Genomic DNA, 19,382 nt, shown 5'->3' with positions numbered 1-19,382 from the left:
AGAGTGACGGAGAAGGAGAAAAGGATTAATATTTTAAGTAAATATAAATGAAGACAAAACAAGGAAGGGGCTGTATTGAGGGCAGCCGCATACATCAAACCTTGCCTCTAGTAGACACCTGAAGAGGAAGGTTGGACCACTCTAACGGATTCAGATTCAGTAGTCTGGGGGGGTCTCTGGAGCGACCCTGGAAGATGCTCTAGAAAGCCTAGATGCAGACTACGCTGACACAAGACGCTCCTTGCACGCACCCAGCACGGGAGTGGGCGGGGCCTCAACGCGTCCCGTGCCAGGTCTCGGAGGCGGGGAATGGGCGGAGCCTTTCCCCTAAATTGGCGCGCCCGGGCGGTGCTGAAATTCGGATTGGAGGCTTTTGAACCCGGAAGCAGTTGGCGGCTCTCGGAAGCGGCCACGGATCGGGGAATTCTGCTGGCGCTGCTGCTGCAGAATGGTCGGCGGTGGCGGGAAGCGCAGGCCCGGCGGGGAGGGGCCGCAGGTACTGCCAGAAAGGCTGTGCGGGCTACGTGGGGCGCTTTGGGTGACAGCCAGGGCACCAGGAGGCAGCGCGTTTCATTCATCCAGTGACTATTAAGCTTGCTGTGTGTCCAGGGGCTGCGGTTTGCTGCGGGGATCCTGCCCAGGGCCGCTGTTTCGCGCTCTGCAGGGGGTTGGACCAGGAAAGTAGCTCCTCTGCATCTTCTGCCCAGCTCCTCTTGGAGCATTTCCTGGGGAAACGGATTAAGCCAACCAATGGTTCATTCGCCCAGCCAGATTGATTGGGAACCGATTACATACCTGACATTGTGCGGGGCGCTGCGGATTTGGGGGTCAACCTGCCTGCCCCTGCTCCCTGTTGAGTCCCCGGCTTGGGGAGGAGGAGCACAAGCGAATATGCATTGTAATGTGATTTTTTGTTTGGGATTATAACGCTGGTGTGTAGAAAGTGCTATGGAGACACTGAAGGAGGATTTAACAAGTCCCAGGGGGTGTTAAAGAAGACTTTGAAGACAGCTCTTTGAAAATTGGTTTTGAAGGCAGAGAAGTAAGATTCTGAGACATAAAACTGTAGGGGATGTTTGGGCGTAGCGGAGCGTTCGGCTTGGCTGGAGCCAGGGAAATGGGAAAGTAAGAGGGACCTGATCATGAAAGCACTAATGAGAGGGGAAGAGGAGAGAGTGTGTGCATGCCGATAGTTTACTACGATTTCGGAAGTTCTGTAACCACTGCAGTAGCAATAAGGGGAATCAGGAAAGAAGGTGCCATTGTGATAACTAAAGTTTTAGAAAAGTTACTCTGGTAGTGTCATAAATCGGACAGGGTGAGACATTCTTAGAGGGCTTAATTAACTGTTAAAGGGCCATGGGTATAGGCATCCTTCATATTGGGTCATGCATTCTAGGAAGACCAGGGTAAAGAAGAAGTGTAGCCTCTGAAGGGGACAGCTGTTCTAAATTCTAGTTGTTAGGGATATGGAGATGCTGAACTAGTGTGGGAGTTAAGGCACAGCTGAAAAAATTCTCTTTTTAAAGGTGCAGTGAAGAACTGCTTTGGTGGAGTGATGTGCTTAACTAGAAATACGATACCAGAAATGAAGATGAGTCTGTAGAGACTATAACCATAATGGCCAGCATTTGTATATTATGTGCTAGGACCGTTCTGTGTATTTGTACATATAATAACATTCCTTGTAACAACCCCGATATAGGCACTGTATGCCCTTTTTGCAGATGAGGAAACAAAGCACAGAGAGGTTAAGTAACTTGCCTAAGGTTGGAAATCAGTAGAGTCAGGAGTCAACCCAGGCAACCTAACCATTATGCAAAACTGCCTTTCAGCAAGGCAGATTAAACCTTTTCTAACATCTTAAGTTGGAGCCAGTCCTTGAACGTCTGAACAAAGACAGTTATAAAAACAGAAGATAGGATAGCTCAGGACTTCATATGTTCCTACTGTTCTATATTTGCTGTTGGAGAAGCAACATAGTGAAGTGGTTGAGAATCTGCCGTGGAGCCAGATTTAAACCTGAGTTTAAATCCCTTCTCTTCCACTTCCTAGTTAGGGACATAGGGAAGTTAACCTCAGTTTCCTCAGCTGTACGATGAGGTTAATAGTATGTAGTGCATGAGACAGTTGAGGACTAAATGAGTTAATCCACAGAAGGTGCTTAGAACAGTGAAACAGCACAAAATAAGTTCTCAGTATGACTTAACTACTTGTTTTTACTATTATATTATCTTTACTATTACTATTTGCTATTATTGATACTCACTTTTGGATTCATTTTTCAACAGCCTTTTTGTTCAACGTAATTTTTTTTATAAATCAGACGCATTATAATCCTTGGCATAATAAACTGTTACCATATTCATGATCGTCTTTGACCTTATTTATGTTAAGTAATGTAACGAACACCAGTGAACCCGTTGCCCAATCCCAAAGCTGAAACAGACAATAGCTCTACATCTACACGTGTTCCTCTCCTATCGGTTCAGCCTAACTTCTTCCTGTCAATTATGTTCAATGTAGCTATCCTGAATTTTGTTTTCCCTTGCCTTTTAAAAATAGGCTTATCTCCTATGAGTGTATACCTAAACAGTATTTATGCTTAGTTTTTGAACTTCATAAAAAGGCTATCATGCTGCATATAATCAAGAGCTTTTTTCCTCATTAAAAATATTGAATATAGATTGGTCCATATTGTGTAGCCATACAGTAACCATTCGGTAAATGACGGAGATTGGTTCCAGGAGCTTAGGAGAGCATACACTAATTTTTAAAGCAACAGGAAAACAAACCATCTCATTAGCCAAAGATAACACAGTTAATAGTCTAATATACAGTAACAAATTTCCATATATCCCCAAATCTGAGCATACCCAAGTTCCAAAGTTGGTCCTGTGGAACCCAAGTATACGAAAAGTTGGCCTTCTCTATCAGTGGATTTCACATCCCAAGAATACTGTATTTTTTTATTTGCATTTGGTTGGAAAAAAAATTCATGCATAAGTGGGTCCACAAAATTCAAACCCTTGTTGCTCAAGGGTCAACTGTAATATTAAGTGTAATAGTCTATTGTTTGAAAACCTTATAACTATTCTCCTAACAATAGGTATTTCATTTGTTCTGTTTTGTTTGCTCTTGGAATTAATGCCATCATGACCATTCTTGTATCATCTGATTACATTTTGTAGACGTTGAATGATACCTAACATTAATAAACTTCAGACTACTGGGAAAATGGAAGAATATAAATATGAGGGGGAGGGGGGAGGGTTAGCATTAGGAGATATACCTAATACTAAATGAGTTAATGGGTGCAGCACACCAGCATGGCACACGTATACATATGTAACAAACCTGCACATTGTGCACATGTACCCTAAAACTTATAATAATAATAAAATAGAAAAAAAAAGAATATAAATATGAGAAACATCTAGTTCAGAATTTCTCAACTTGAGCACTGTTGACATTTGGGGCCAGTAGTCTTTGTTGAGGACGCCTATCCTGGGCATTATAGGATGTTGAGCATACCTGGCCTCTGCCCCACTAGCACCGTTTCTTCCAATTGGTGACAACTAAATAGGTCTCCAAATGTCCCCTGGGGGGCAAAATCACCACCGGTTGAGAACCACTCTAGGTAGGAAGAATAAAACGGAAAGAACTTAATCCAAAAAGAAAGAATCTAGGTTCATAGAAAAACAGATTGCTGCTTAGAAAACTAAACATACATAACTTCCAATTAAGCATATTGTCTTTACAGAAATTTATCAAATATCTAGTAGGCATTATAAAACCTAGCATACTTATATAATGAACCTGTATTGTGGTGGTCCTAGAGATGAGTATTGTAACTTCATCCTGGCATTAAAAGGCCTTTTCTGAAATAATTGGATTTTTGGCCTAGAGTTTAGTGCTATTCTGCTAACTTTATTAGGAACTGTAGATGTTTAACATTGTCACTAACCTTCCTTCTTTATCTGGAAAATCAAAAGGGAGGTATCTGTTTTTAAGGCTGGGTAATGATTGTAGTGAATAGCTCGGACACAACTCTGGAAGTTGCTAAAGAAACAGCTTTTTAACTGATGAATTGCTTATATCCAGTTACTTGTGACTATTTGTTTCTGGTTTGATCAATGAATCTGTTTAAAAGACTCACACCTTTAACCAAGAGGGCAAAATCTGCCCTTTCTTTATTCCTCTCTTCCTGTTCTTTATTATTTCTTTTTTTTACCTTTTTGTTTTTGTGGTTTCCATTATCTTACAAAAATATATTTAAAGACTTTCTGTGTGGATTCCTCTTAACCACCATATAAACTACTCTTTTTTCCTGTGCCCAAATGAATTCTCAGATTTTACTCAAAGACCATTTAGAGAGTTTTAAGGAAAACACATGTATTTCATAGAGTTGGGTGAACAAGAGTGAGTGATAACTGTTATGCAAGGAGACTTACTGAAATTACTAAAGATAATTTGGAGAACTAAAGTTTTGTGTGCCAATTTTCAGTGTGAAAAAACAACTGATGTGAAGAAAAGTAAATTCTGTGAAGCCGATGTCTCCAGTGACCTTCGAAAAGAAGTAGAAAATCATTATAAGCTTTCTTTACCTGAAGATTTCTATCACTTCTGGAAGTTCTGTGAAGAACTTGATCCTGAAAAGCCATCTGGTGAGTTGCTCCAGAATCATTCTTATATTAATGGAAAAAGTAATGTAATAGGAAACCGGCTGGGTGTGGTGGCTCACACTCTGTAATCCCAGCTGAGGCAGGAGGATCGCCTGAGGCCAGGAGTTTGAGACCACCCTGGTCAACATAGTGAGACCTCTACAAAAAAATTAAAAAAAAAAAAAAAAATAGGCGTGGTTGCATGTGCCTATAGTCCTAGCTACTTGGGAGACTGAGATGGGAGGATCCCTCCTTGAGCTCAGTAGTTCGAGGTTGCAGTGAGCTCTGATCACTTCAGCCTCAGTGACACAGCAAGATCCCACCTTTAAAACATACAATAATTGGCCTGGCATGGTGGCTTATGCCTGTAATCCCAGCACTTTGGGAGGCTGAGGCAGGCAGATCACTTGAGGTCAGGAATTTGAGACCAGCCTGTGCAACGCAGTGAAACCCTGTGTCTACTAAAAATACAAAACTTAGCTGGGCGTGGTGGTGCACACCTGTAGTCCCAGCCACTCGGGAGGCTGAGGCACGATCATTGCTTGAACCTGGGAGGCAGAGGCTGCAGTGAGCCGAGATCGCGCCACTGCACTCCAGCCTGGGTGACAGAGCAAGACCCTGTTGCAAAAAACAAACAAAAACCCAACCAAGGATATAAACAGTTCATAGAAAAGGAATATTTTCCAAGATGTTTCTAGTAAGAGAAAATATAGAAAGAAATGTAGATTAATGCTATGGTAATGCCACTGTCACCTATTGTATTGGCAAAAGCAAAGGTAAATAATTTCATCACATTCTGGGGGAATGTGAAGGAAAGCAAGCTCTTTCATATGTTGCAGGAGTTATAACAGTTCTGCTTCCAATAACTTGTCTTATGGATTACATAAACTACGAATTATGTTTGAGGATGTTAAACAAAAAATGGGAAATGGCTTAAATGCCTACCAATACCACATCTATTCAGTAGCTCTTCATTGTTTTAAAAGCATGAAGCAGATTTTTAGGAAATAATAAACTATCATGCCTGAAATACGTTAAGTGAAAAAGAAGAGTGTATAGAGTATGCTACCATTAGTATTTTTTTAAAAAAAGGGGTGGTGGGGAGAGGGAGTACACACATATCCCTGTATACTTTTCTGTGTGCTTATGTTGTCTCTGAAAGGATAAAGAAACTGTTAATGGGCTGTGATCATTACTTTGCACTATACTATTTAAATTTTTTAACTAGTAAGCACTGTCATACACCATTGATAGAAATGTATATTAATACATGTTCTGAATTTTGCGAATAGATCAAAACAGAACTGTGTAGCTGTTTCTTTAAAAATAGTCATGCCTGTATACAAACATTTGTTAGCAAAGATGTTCACTGAAACATTTTAGGACAGAAAAAAGAAATAGTAAATATCCCTCAGTAAGAGAATAGATGGTTACCTCTTTGTAATGCAGTATCATGCCCTATTAAAAAATCATGTCAAATAACATTGAATAGCATGGAAAAATATTCAGAACATTTAAATGGGACAGGATGGAGGACAAAAGCAGATTACAAAACAACCCTTCTCAGTTTGTTACATATTTGTATCTGTTCATGGGAGTGGAGAGTATGGAAATTTGTTACTGTATAATAGACTATTAACTGTTATCTTTGGCTAATGAGATGGATGGTTTTAGTTTTCTTCATGCTTTAAAAATTAGTGTTTGCTCTCCTAAGCTTCAGTTAAGCTGAACTATTTTTCCTGTCAAGTTATCTCCATGCTTCTATTCATGTTATTACCTCTTCAAGGAATTTTTTTGCTTTCTTCATCCTTGCCTCCTTGTAAAACTGGGTCCTGTCTGGGGTGCTTCCCTCCATCTTAGAAGTAAGGACCCATTTGAAGTTATGCATTGTACATTTGCACAGACTTCATATCTTTGTGGTTTATGAACACTCCCTGTCTGTGATCTGTGAATAGAGAAGGAAGATGGAGTCATCCAGGGTTAGGGTTGGCCAAATAGATTGTCAAAGAGTCAGAGGAATCTGATGTGATTAGCTGAGGTAGAGGAAAGGGGATAGAAATGTTTTTTACTTTTTTTTGAGACAGAGTCTCACCCTGTCACCCAGGCTGGAGTGCAATGGCACGATCCGTTTCACTGCAACCTCCACCTCCAGGGTTCAAGTGATTCTTGTACCTCAGCCTCCCCAATAGCTGGGATTACAGGTGTGAGCCACCACACCCAGCTAATTTTTGTATTTTTAGTAGAGATGGGGTTTTGCCATGTTGGCCAGGCTTGTCTCCTCCTGCCCTCAGGTGATCAGCCCTCCTCAGCCTCCCAAAATGCTGGGATTACAGGTGTGAGCCACCACGCCTGGCCTGTTTTTTACTACTCTTAATCCACACATTTTTGCTATCTTTCTCTCCCTTAACCTGTGTGTACTACAAGTATTTGAGGCTAACTGCAGTGTGGTAATGGGCCTATAGGAGTACAAACCAGTCTTTCTTTGGCTAAAATAAGAAACAACAGGAATGTTTGAAATGTTAGGCTAATTCAGTGGTAAATTTAAGAGGAAATCCTAAACGTAAATACCACTTTTCCTGTTACTCTGACTTCTTTTCCATTGAATGTTTATAACTGACATCTTCACACATAACTCAAGATTTTCTTTTAGTTTAGAAACTTTTTAAAGACAATTGCTTAGAAATAGTTTACTAACTAAAAGCATTATTTCCTATCTGTCTCCAGAAAGTATTGTTTAAATTTATTTTCTTTATAGATTCACTTTCTGCAAGCCTTGGACTTCAGTTAGTTGGTCCTTATGATATCCTTGCTGGAAAACATAAAACGAAGAAAAAATCAACAGGCCTGAATTTTAACCTTCATTGGAGGTTTTACTATGATCCTCCTGAATTCCAGACCATTATTATTGGAGATAATAAAACTCAGTACCACATGGGGTATTTCAGGTAAAGGATCTTTTCTTCCCCTCTAAAATACAGCTGCTGTCCTGCTAATGAGGATAAATAGTTATTCACTAGCCTCACCCAAGGTGAAAGGCATATTTTCCCCTGTTGGTGGATATATGAGCCATCTGTTGTTCTTGCTGTTACCATTTTAACCTTCCCTAGGGTGGGTAAACTCTTTACATTTAATCTCACCAGTTTTTCCTTTCCTTGTGAACTTTTTTTCCCTTTTGGGTTCAGAAGAGCTCTTTTGGCCCAAGAAAGATAATTTAGAGCAGCTGTGCTTAATAAGCCGTGTGCTTCCAGGTGCCAGAGTGGCAACTGGTAGTTAAGAGTGGTCTCTGGAGTCACACTGGTCCTCTTGTTTATTATCTGTGTGACCCTGTATCATTAGTGACTGTGACTTTCTGTGACTCGGTTTCCTGTCTTGTAACAATAGGGATAACTGTACGTACCTGATAGGAATATTATGAGAATTAAATGAATGCATGCAAAATACTTAGAAACAGAGAAACTCCAGGAGGAAAATACCTTGTCCGCTTGTACCAGTAGAGATGCTATCCTTTAAAGTGAAGATTAAATGTAAGGTAATAGAAGGAATGTGCCCAGGAAGAAGTGTTGTAGTACAGTAGAATGCACATGCGGCTAGGAATTGAATTATACTGTAGCCAAGGTCCTAACTTACTAGGCCCTTGGCTGAGTAATTTAACCTCTCAGTATCTGTTTCCTCAATTTTAAAATAAAAGGATTTGGTTATATACGTGAATAGGATCCTTTCATCTCTAATGTTTTACAATCCTTTTTCTTGTTTTTCCTTTTTTTTTTTTTGTATTTGGGTATAAAAGCAACTAGGTCCTAAGAATCTTAGTTTTAGGTTTTATTGTATAAGATTTATCATAGATATTCCTAAGAAACTTGGAACTTAAAACTGGCAAATTTGTTTCAATTAAAAAAAAAAAATGCCCTTATAAAAAAGGTGTCAACCTAGATCGTTGGGAGGGACCTGGCTTTCCTTTTTAAAAGGTATTTTACTGAAGAGCTAAAAAATGACTAGTGTGGGGTTAGCAGATCAAATAATTTGAAGTAGACCATGCAGTATTCCTACCACTACAATGTAATCATCCTATTTGTGACAGAGAAAGGGAAAAAAGTGTAATAATAGGTAGATGTACCTATAATTTGAATAACCTTGAGCTATTGAAATGTCTTTGTAATTTTCACAACTGTTGTCCATTATTTGAGGATGCTACCTACTAAACTGAAAACATTCATTCCATATCTACTACATGTACACCAGCAACAGTATAAATGTAAGCGTAACTTTGTAATATTTATAATACTTTAGTGATGGAATTTTTTAACATGCAGTATGTAAATGTGCAGATTTTATGCGTGTTGGCAATTTTTCAGCTTCCAAAATGGGACTGCAATATTACATTTTTTCACTTAAGCAATTTTTTACATCTACGTTGTTGCTTTCTAAAATGAATGTGAATGCCTTCTTTTATGACTGCAACTTGCCTTTTCCATTACAGACATTTTTGTTTGATGTAATCGATAAACTTTGGTATGATTTAAAAAAAAAAAAAAGGCCTCAAAAAAGGAAAAAAAATAGGTGTAAATTGTTGTCTGTAGACCTGAAATCCCACTTGCCTGATAATATAAATTATGGGCAGCTAAATTTTTAATGTCTTTTGCTTACACAGGGATTCTCCTGATGAACTTCCTGTATATGTTGGTATAAATGAAGCAAAGAAAAATTGCATAATTGTTCCAAATGGAGATAATGTATTTGCTGCAGTCAAGTAAGAATATTTTGTTTCAATTTCTCTTATATTTATTTACAATGTTTATACTATATTAGTCCATTACAAAGGGGGTTTGAGGGGCTGGGCACAGTGGCTCACACCTGTAATTGCAGCACTTTGGGAGGCTGAGGTGGGCAGATCGCTTAGGTCAGGGGTTTGAGACCAGCCTGGACAACATGGGGAAACCCCATCTCTACTAAAAATACAAAAATTAGCTGGGGGCATGGTGGCACACACCTGTAATCCCAGCTACTTAGGAGGCTGAGTCAGGAGAATCGCTTGAATGAGGGAAGCAGAGGTTGCAGTGAGCCGAGATTGCGCCACTGCATTCCAGCCTGAGTGACAGAGTGAGACTGTCTCCAAAAAAAACAAAGCGGATTTGGGACAAGCCCATAATTGTAGATTTCTAGAGATAATTTCCATGACTTTTGCAGGTAGTCTTATCTATACTGTTATTTTTGTCACTCTTCACCAAAAAAATACACCTCTTATGTAACTATTTTACTTAATGAAAATAATACTTGATCTCAGGTGTTCCATGGCAACATCAACAGTTTTGTTAGACATCTGATTTTAAACATTTGTTAAGAGTTCATTTCTTATGTATAGTTCGAACAGAAAGGCTTAGTAAAGTAAAAAGAGGTGGTCATAAAATCCTTGGAAGGGTTGAGGGAGCAGGCTGAGCTTCCAGGAATGACAGTTGTGTGGCTCACAGTGGCTTTTGTCTCTGCCACCATCAGGAAGCTGGGAAATCGAGAACTGCTGCCACAATGAGTGGCTCTAGGACCACATTATCTTTGGTATAATCTGGGCCAGGTAAATGGATGCCCTACCCTTTGCCTCTCAGCCCCCATGAAGCTAAGAACCAGGTGCTGGGATTTCAGCTACAGCTGCTGCAGAACCATCAGATGCCTCTACACCTGTGCTCACTGATGGAGAGCGTGGAAGCACAGCCTCCACCTGGTATCTCTTCTGCCTCTGAGATTTCAAAGTATTGCAGCTGCTTGGAAGAAGATAGGTCCCATGTGGAGCCTGAGCTAAAGAGTAGTATGGGAAATGCAGCGAACTTTCATGGGGAAGGGGTTGGAATAGAGCTGAGTGAGCCAGTCTGTGCTATATCAGCCACAGACATGACTTGAAGCCATTTTATTTGTCAGTGGCTGTGTAGTTTGCATTGTAATGAAGAAAGCAAACTTTACCACTTCAAATACAAGGAGATTATCTTTTCTTTGACCTCTTTTAGTACTGTCTCTTTAAAGGGCTGTTGTTCCCTGTGATTTGATAATACAAATTTGCAGTAAAGCGAATTCAAACTAAATCAACCTGCTACAACCACTAGACTATGCTACGTACATACTGGTGTATCTACAAGGCAGCTACATTGTAGATGTCCAGAAATGTTCTTTCTTTTCTAATACCTCTCAGTTTCCTTTAGAATGTTGCTTGGTATTTGTAATTTATAACTTCTTTTAAACTCTTCGGATTTATCAATTTAAATTGGTGCCATCTTTATTAGAAACTATTGTTGTTTTCTTGCTTATTGTCTGTCTCTTGCACTAGCATGTAAGTTCCACGAGGGCAGAGGGTTTGTTTTGTGCACAGTATCTGCCCCATACTAGATGCTCCATAAATATTAATTCTATAAATACCTTGGCATGTAAAAACACCTAATTTTTTCAGGCTGGGCAACATAGCGAGACTGTCTCTTTTTAAAAAAACAAGCCTAGCTTTCATTTGTATTATATGTCATGTTTGAATCTTTTTAAAAAGAAAGATAATAGTGGTCATCTAACACAAACCAAGACTCTTCTGGTTTTTTTTTTTTTTTTTTTTTTTTAGCTAATTGGAGAACAGAGACAATGAAAAAGAAAAAAAAATACATGGGTGATAATATTTATAATTTAGGTGAAGATCAGCAAGTGAGTATTTGAGGAACTACCTCCAATAATTTATCTCGAAAATGGGTAAAAAATTACTTGAGATATAACTATTTTAGTACTTTTAAAGTATTATAATGGGTTTAGTTTTTTAGGTACTACCTCCTTAAATCAGCTAATCAGAACACTTAATTTCTTTATATATTTTAAAATTTATTTTTATGGCAGACTGAGTAAGGTCTTTCAAGGCATACCTTTGATCAACACATTTTTATTGTCTTTAGTTATTATTAAATCTTGTGTCTGCAAGATTTAATAGTAACTAAAGAAATGCAAATTTAGCCAGCAAAGATTTTTTTTTTAAAGGTTAAAGAATGGTTAAATGATGGTTAGGGTATAAGAACCCTTACTGATGTGTTAATTGGTAAAACTTTTGTAGAAAGCAGTTTGAAAAATGTTTAACCAACCATATTCTAAGATTTCTTGATAGGTGACATTGTCAGGTACTATGTAAAGTACACATTTATACCCTTAAGTTAGCAATTTCACTTCTAGCTGTTTATTAAAGGGATTTTGGACAGGTACAGAAATATGTGTATTACAGATTGTTTATCAAATGAAAAATTGGCAACATATCCAGCAATAGGGAAGATTAGGTAAATATAAACTATCCATATACTGTAATACTTTGGTATTGATTTGTTGAATTTGTTATGAAGTGGGCAAATAACAATAGTGTAGAATGATTCCATTTCATACTGTCTAATGCATGTGGAAGTAAACATAATTCTTAAATAACTTTGAACAACAAAGTTAGGAATGATTTTTTTTTCCTTCTGCCTTATTTTTCTTCCTAAAATAACTGGGGTAAATAGTTTTGACCTTGGGTTAGGGACGCTTAGGGTCAAAACTATTTGTGATAATAAAATGTTATTTTTGCACCAATGGCACAAAGTTAATAGTGGATAATACTGTTGTCACCTTGGCAGGAATCAAGATAGTGCCACCAGAGTAGCAGCAGTCATTGCATTATTCACAGCAGTAACATGCAAATGTATTTAAAAATGTTTGTGATGGAGCCAGGCATGGTGGCTCCTCAGGATGTTGAGGTGGGAGCATTGCTCGAGCCCAGGAGTTCAAGTTCATCCTAAATGACATAGCAAGACCCTGTGCCTGAAAAATGTCAGTGATGGAGTATACATGTATTAGATGTCTACCATTGAGTGCATCTCTTTAACATTCTGGGATGAAATAGGAAATACATAGAAAGTGTTTCTCATACTGAAGTACTGTGGTTTGTCTCAAGGGAAAAAAAAGCCCTTATATGATTGAGTTTTGAGATGAACTTTTCCCCACTTTTAGAAAGAGTGACTCATTGACTGTGTGCCTGTCAAGATTCCCTCCAGTTTTCTGGCTGGAAAGCTCACCCATTTCCAGTTTCTAAGAGTCAGTTCAGTGGCAGAGCCACCAGGGACAAGTGAGGCTCTTGGGGGTGCTTTGACCCTGCCTATCTGGGAGCACACTTTTCCCTTCCCTGATGACCTGGGATGGTGGCCAGGCCGTGCCCTTGCTGTCGCTGGGCAGTGTCCTTTTGGAAAGGGAGCCGCCCCAGGCTTTAGTGCAGCTGCCAACCCTGTTAGGCCCGGCCTCTCGAGGCCTCTTCCGACTTCAAGGGTCACACACCCCTAAAGATCCTCTCACCCATGGTAGTTGCTGCGCATGGTTCTGTCTGTCCGTGCACCCATGCACACACCCCACCCCACCACCCTACTCTGAAATTGGCGAGTGAGTTAAGAGCCAGCTCTGTGGGGTCATCATGCAGCCATGGTTGTGCCTGTCCTTCATGGTGGTCTTTCAGGTTATCTTGGCAACACGTACGTTGCTTTTTTTTTTTTTTTTATTTTTTATTTTTTTGCTTTTATTGAACAGTCAGTACTATAAAATTTCTCTTTGAGTTTTATACCTTTGTAGCATTTTAGATGACATTGTGTTTGTACTTTGTTGTGTAAAGTGGAAGAATCGTGTTGAATAAACCCAAGATTGGAATGCAAAAAAAAAAAAAAAAAGAGTGACTCATTGACAAACAGGTTATTTGGGTCTAGATACTGGCAGAAATTCTCTCAAATGAACCAGAGAAAACAACTGACTGACTATATTTTTTGCCAGTGTTAAAATTCAGGGTTTCAAACAAAAATTAGATTGAGAAACTTGTAATACCACTGTGAGCACAATAGCTTTTTTTTCATAATGTTATGTAATGAATTTGATATGTAAGTTTCAACACTTACATCTATGTAACTTACTAAACCACTATTTCCAAAGGGCCATTGCATGATGCCATATAACGTGCATGGGTACAAATTCATTTGCATTAAATGGATTTAAAGTCACACCACAAAATGTTCATGTTCATGGTTATGGTTTCAGTTGCACATCACACCTTATCTTTAAGCATCACACAGTAAAGTGTTAGAGTAGGTTTCTGCAGAGACAAAAACTTACAGAGATAGTCATAATAATGTCATATGTATGGGAAGGCAGCTACCAAGTGCCTTCAATAGTGGCAGAGGTAAAAGAGGATATTTTATGTGGGCTTTGATGGATGCCTAAGAACTTACTAGAAAGAATGGGAAGAAGGATGTTTTAGGTAAGAGAGCAGTATGTGTGTGAAAGTGTGAAAATACGTGGCACAGGGTACTTGAATGGCTATATTGCCATGCCAGAGTGTTGAGGAAGACTGTAAAGATCGATTCACATAGGACTGACATGATCAAATCTGTATTTTATGGTTGATATAAACATATCCTCGACATACAGCTGGTAATAATTGAAGGTAAGATTTAGTGTAACTGTGTGCTGTAATCAGAAGTTAGATTTTGATGGCTTGGGTTTCTGTGGCATTTTAATCTACCAGTTCTACTGATAACTCTACTGGTTTAATCTATTAGCTCTCTCAACTTGGGTAAGTTGATTATCCTCTGTGCCTTTTTTTTTTTTTTCCTGATAAGTACAATGAAGCTAAGACTAGCACCCACTATAAATGTTCTAAGTCCCTAACAGTGTTGTAGGGAATACTACAAACTCTCAGATGTTGGCAGTGAATAGAAGTGAGTTTCTTCCTAGGAGTTGTTACTCCCTCAGCTTTCTTCCTGGGAGTCTGGCACACCCTTCCCGCTCTTCATTTTACTCCTGACCTTTTACATTGATGGCAAAAATCTTTAACCTGTTTATGACAAAATATAAAATTATTTCCATAAGTGGCATTAACGTGCTATATATTCAAATACTTTTGAGAACTACTTTAGATTATGCTTTTGTATAAGCTTACAAAGTAGCTTTCCTTTCCTTTTATGTTTTCTAAATTTTTCTTAAAACAAACTTCATTAAAAAAAAAAATCTATTGACCTTAAGTGTTATAATAGTGTCCTGTCCCTTTAAAAATGAAAAAAAAAAAAAAAAAAAAAAAAAGGCCGGGGCAGTGGCTCACGCCTGTAATCCCAGCACTTTGGGAGGCCAAGGCAGATGGATCACTTTAGGTCAGGAGTTCAAGACCAGCCTGGCCAACATGGTGAAACCCTGTCTCCACTAAAAATATAAAAATTAGCTGGGCGTGGTGGCATGTACCTGTAATCCCAGCTACTCGGGAGGCTGAGGCAAGAGAATCATTTGAACCCAGGAGGCGGAGGTTGCAGTGAGCATTGCACTCCAGCCTGGGCAACGAGAATGAAACACCATCTCGAAAAAAAAAATAAGACAGGTTTTTTTTGAAACAGTCTTAGGCTGAAGTGCAGTGGCACGATCTCGGCTGACTAGTTGGCTGCAACCTCCACCTCCCGGGGTCAAGTGGTTCTCGTGCCCCAGCCTCCCGAATAGCTGTGAATACAGGTGCATGCCACCATGCCCGGCTAATTTTTGTATTTTTGGTGGAGACAGGGTTTCATTATGTTGGCCAGGTTGGTCTCCAACTCCTGACCTGAGTGATCCGCCCACCTCGGCCTCCTAAAGTGCTGGGGTTTACAGGCATGAGCCACCACGCCCGGACCCTGAAAATTTTTTTTTTTTTTTTTTGATGGAGGCTTGCACTGTGGCCCAAGCTGGAGTGCAGTGGCGCTATCTCGGCTCACTGCAAGCCCCGCCTCCCGAGTTCACGCCATTCTCCTGCCTCAGCCTCCCAAGTAGCTGGGACTACAGGTGCCTGCCACCAGGCCCAACTAATTTTTTGTATTTTTAGTAGAGATGGGGTTTCACTGTGTTAGCCAGGATGGTCTCCATCTCCTGACCTTGTGATCCGCCCGCCTCGGCCTCCCAAAGTGTTGGGATTACAGGCGTGAGTCACTGAGCCTGGCCTGAAAAATTTTTTTGATGTCTACTTTTTTTTGATGTCTACTTTTTTTTCTGTTAGGTCAGACTCCTCCAAAGTAGTATGCCATATCTTAGTATCAGTTTAAACCTTGAGTAATCTCAGCTTCGTAAATATCCCTTATACCTTTATTGTAGACATTAGAGTACTAATATAAATTTGAATCGTATTTGCTGTTTCTCTGACTGGCAGTTTTTTATGAATATTGCTTTTACTATTAGGGATTTTGAGAGAAGTGTTGGTAATTATTCTGTGGGCCTGTTCTTGCATGGAATTTGACATTTTTACCTTGGCTCAACTTCCAAACGTCTTTGTACTTAGTACAGTGGCCTGCCACATAATGAGGACTTTTACTTCTTTTTCAGATTATTTTTGACGAAAAAACTTAAAGAAGTAACAGATAAAAAGAAAATCAATCTCTTGAAAAACATAGATGAAAAACTCACAGAAGCAGCCAGAGAACTGGGGTACTCGCTTGAACAGAGAACCATGAAGATGAAACACAGAGATAAGAAAGTATGATTTCAACCTGTTGGTCTCTGTTTTCCCTTCTTGATTCCTTCCCATCTCTTACTTTACCCTTCTCTTCCCTAGCCCTATCTTAAGAGCTGGATGCTGTCCCTCAGGGGTGCTAGGAGGATGGCACTGAAAGAGGATGGCATTGAAACAGGAGTCAGATGGCTCCTTTGGGTTGGTACACTGATTGAGTTGAACAACTGGTGATATCACTGCTGTGGTTGAATAACTCATGCCAGTACTTACCACTCTTTTAATCTTGTTTATCAGTTAATCACTTCATAAAGTTAAGTGAAAGCTGCTTTGTACATGATGAAATTTACATACATACATTTTCTCCAGTAAACGTGTACATAAGCAGTGCTTCTTTCTTTTTCCTTATTAATCCTATCATTTCCTTTTGCGTCTCTCCTAACGTCTGCAGTGTGAGGGGAGTATTTTGTAAAGGAGCAAATACTTCTTAGTGTTGGATTCTTTTGGTTTTTCAGCTATAGATTTCAGAGTAAGTTAATGACAAGCTGGAAGATTTCTGGTTTGGAGTAAATGAGAATTCTATAGGAGTTTGTTCTTATGGCCTCTGGGGAAAAAACAAAAACAAAAAAAACATTTGTTACTGGAATGAGGGCTCCCTCGTCTCCTCGAGCCTCTCACTGTTTGTCTGCCCTTGCTGGTTCATCTGAATGTTCTAAGCTAAATGGAGAACTTGCTATTCCTTAATAAACTAGCACTGGTAATGAAGTACCTTAGTCTACTTAGGCATTAAATCCTACTTCAGTTCCTTCTCTGGTCTTGACTCAGCTGCAGGCGTGATATTTGTATCAAGCTCTAGGCACTCTTTAGTCCTATAGACTGGAAGGTTTCTTAAAACATACATTTTAATGAAACCCATTGTAATATGGCATTTTAAAAATGAAGATTTTATATTGCCATTTACCTTTCTGGTTATCGCAGGAAGCTTCTCCCACCTTGTGACTAGGAGGAAGCGTAGCATTTGTAACCTAGTTAATGTATTTCTAATTTATTTTGACTAGTCTGAGCATCCGTACACATAATAGCTGTTAGCAAATTATTTAATCAGTCTTTTTTTATTTTTCTACCACAAGCTATGACTTATTTCAGAGGAGATTTTCTTAATTCTTCCCCATAAAGAAGATATGATTGAGGTTTAAATTTCATAGATATTTTTATCCTAGACCCCTCCCCTATGAAGTTTCATTTTAGTATTTGTTTTTTATACAAAAACAGCTGGTAAAAACAAAGACAAAAAAGAACTTTCAAGACAATCATCTTTTTCATCCTCCCCTGTTAATGACTATACTTTCAAACCCTTTTCTGTTATATGTAAGGTTGCTCTTTTATTGTTTTTGTGAGATCTTCATTGAATTCATATTTTTCTACTGAAGAAATTCCACTAGTATATTTGAGTTAGTGGCTTTGTCCTTGTGTGTGAGCGTAAGAATATTTCCACTCTAGTGTGATAGAGCACTGTGCAGCACACTAGAAATCAGTGTTTTTATACTGACAGTAACTTAGCGTACTTTGGAATGCAGAGTCTTTACAAGTTATATTATTTGACTCCCTACAACAAATCTGCAAAGTTGGAATTATCCTATTTTATAGATGAGTAAATTGAGGGTTATAGAGGTTTTGTGTCTTGTCCAAAATCTTAAATGACACATGTAAAACCCAACTTCATATTTTCCATATTTAGCATTCTTTCCATCCCATCTTCTTACTAATTGGCTCTCTGCCACTTCACCTTTTCCATACCTAGATTTCTTCATAAGGAACACTAGTTAAATGATGCGTAAAATGACGGTGTGGCACTCCATCCACCTGTGATCTGATGCTTCAGGATGTCACCCACCCCTATGCAGTTTTCCTAAATTTGTAATCTTATTCTTCTTAATTTCTTAATAAAATTACAATTCTGATGACTTCTTAATTGATTCCTCTTCATGGACAATTAGTACAGGTAATCATCTGTGAAAAATCTGAACATATTACCGTCATTCTTTATGTTGTTCAGCCTGAGTTGGCAACTATAGCACTGCTGTCTTTTTCTTTCCTTATTAGTGCTTTATGTCCTGCTTTTTACACTTAGGAATATGGTATGTTTATAATTTCATATTGCCAATTTAAGATCTACCTCATAATTTTGAGTGGCTGCAGAATTCTGTGCTTATGTTCAAAGTTTGGGTTGCTCAAGATTTTTCACAAATACAGTCCTGCCACAGATATCCTTTTATACCTTTATTCTCATACTTATCTGGTTATTTTTTTAGAAGAAATTCCTAGACGTAGTATTGCCAGGTCCAAAGTAGTTTGTGTGTGTGTATGTGTGTTTGTAGTTTTTCTTTGCTTGTTTCTAATTTTGTGGGGTTTTCTTTAGTCTTTTTAGTTTTTTCCGTGCTGGTAGGTATAAAATTCTGCAGTTTTAATTAGCATTTCTTTAATTATAAAGGACGTTAAATACTTTTCTCTGTTGGCCACTGTGTTTTTTTTTAACTGCCTGAACTCTGCCCATATCTCTATCAGGGTTAGAATTAGTCTTTTTCTTACATGTGTTCTAATTTGGATTTTAGTCTTTTCCTTTGTTAGACTCCCTTATAGTTTAAAGACATTAATTTTTATTTACTGTTACATTTTGCAGATATATTTTATCAGTTAATTTGTCTTGTATACTTGATTTCACTGGATAGACTTTTTATGTAGTCAACTCTTCTCTATCACAAAATTATTTTTTAAAATTTACCTTCTAGCAGTTTTATGGCTTTATTTTTTATTTATTTTATTATACTTTAAATTTTAGGATACATGTGCACAATGTGCAGGTTTGTTACATATGTATACATGTGCCATGTTGGTGTGCTGCACCCATTAACTCGTCATTTACATTAGGTATATCTCCTAATGCTATCCCTCCCCCCCTACCCCCACCCCACGACAGGCCCCGGTGTGTGATGTTCCCCACCCTGTGTCCATGTGTTCTCATTGTTCAATTCCCACCTATGAGTGAGAACATGCGGTGTTTGGGTTTTTGTCCTTGTAGTAGTTTGCTGAGAATGATGGTTTCCAGCTTCATCCATGTCCCTACAAAGGACATGAACTCATCCTTTTTTATGGCTGCATAGTATTCCATGGTGTATATGTGTATGGCTTTATTTTTACATTTAATTCTGAAATCCAGCTGCAGATTATCTTGATAGAAAGAT

At 38.7% G+C, this 19,382-nt stretch overlaps 1 protein-coding gene across 1 annotated transcript in view; it reads left to right on the top strand.

Moving 5' to 3' along the window:
- The first annotated feature begins 355 nt into the window (after window positions 1–355).
- LOC129035083 (histone PARylation factor 1) overlaps window positions 356–19,382 on the top strand; it is a 28,274-nt gene continuing 9,247 nt past the window's right edge. Inside the window, exons 1-5 of the mRNA XM_054485183.2 lie at window positions 356–496; window positions 4,508–4,667; window positions 7,420–7,609; window positions 9,313–9,411; window positions 16,017–16,167. Of these exons, the coding sequence (XP_054341158.1) occupies window positions 449–496; window positions 4,508–4,667; window positions 7,420–7,609; window positions 9,313–9,411; window positions 16,017–16,167 (648 nt within the window). The 5' untranslated portion in view covers window positions 356–448. The remainder of the gene's footprint in view (window positions 497–4,507; window positions 4,668–7,419; window positions 7,610–9,312; window positions 9,412–16,016; window positions 16,168–19,382) is intronic.

The sequence above is a fragment of the Pongo pygmaeus genome, chromosome 3 (assembly GCF_028885625.2).
Source record: "Pongo pygmaeus isolate AG05252 chromosome 3, NHGRI_mPonPyg2-v2.0_pri, whole genome shotgun sequence".
Lineage (NCBI taxonomy): Eukaryota > Metazoa > Chordata > Mammalia > Primates > Hominidae > Pongo > Pongo pygmaeus.
Note: the sequence above shows the minus strand (reverse complement) of the source record. Positions and strands in the feature narration are given on the sequence as shown.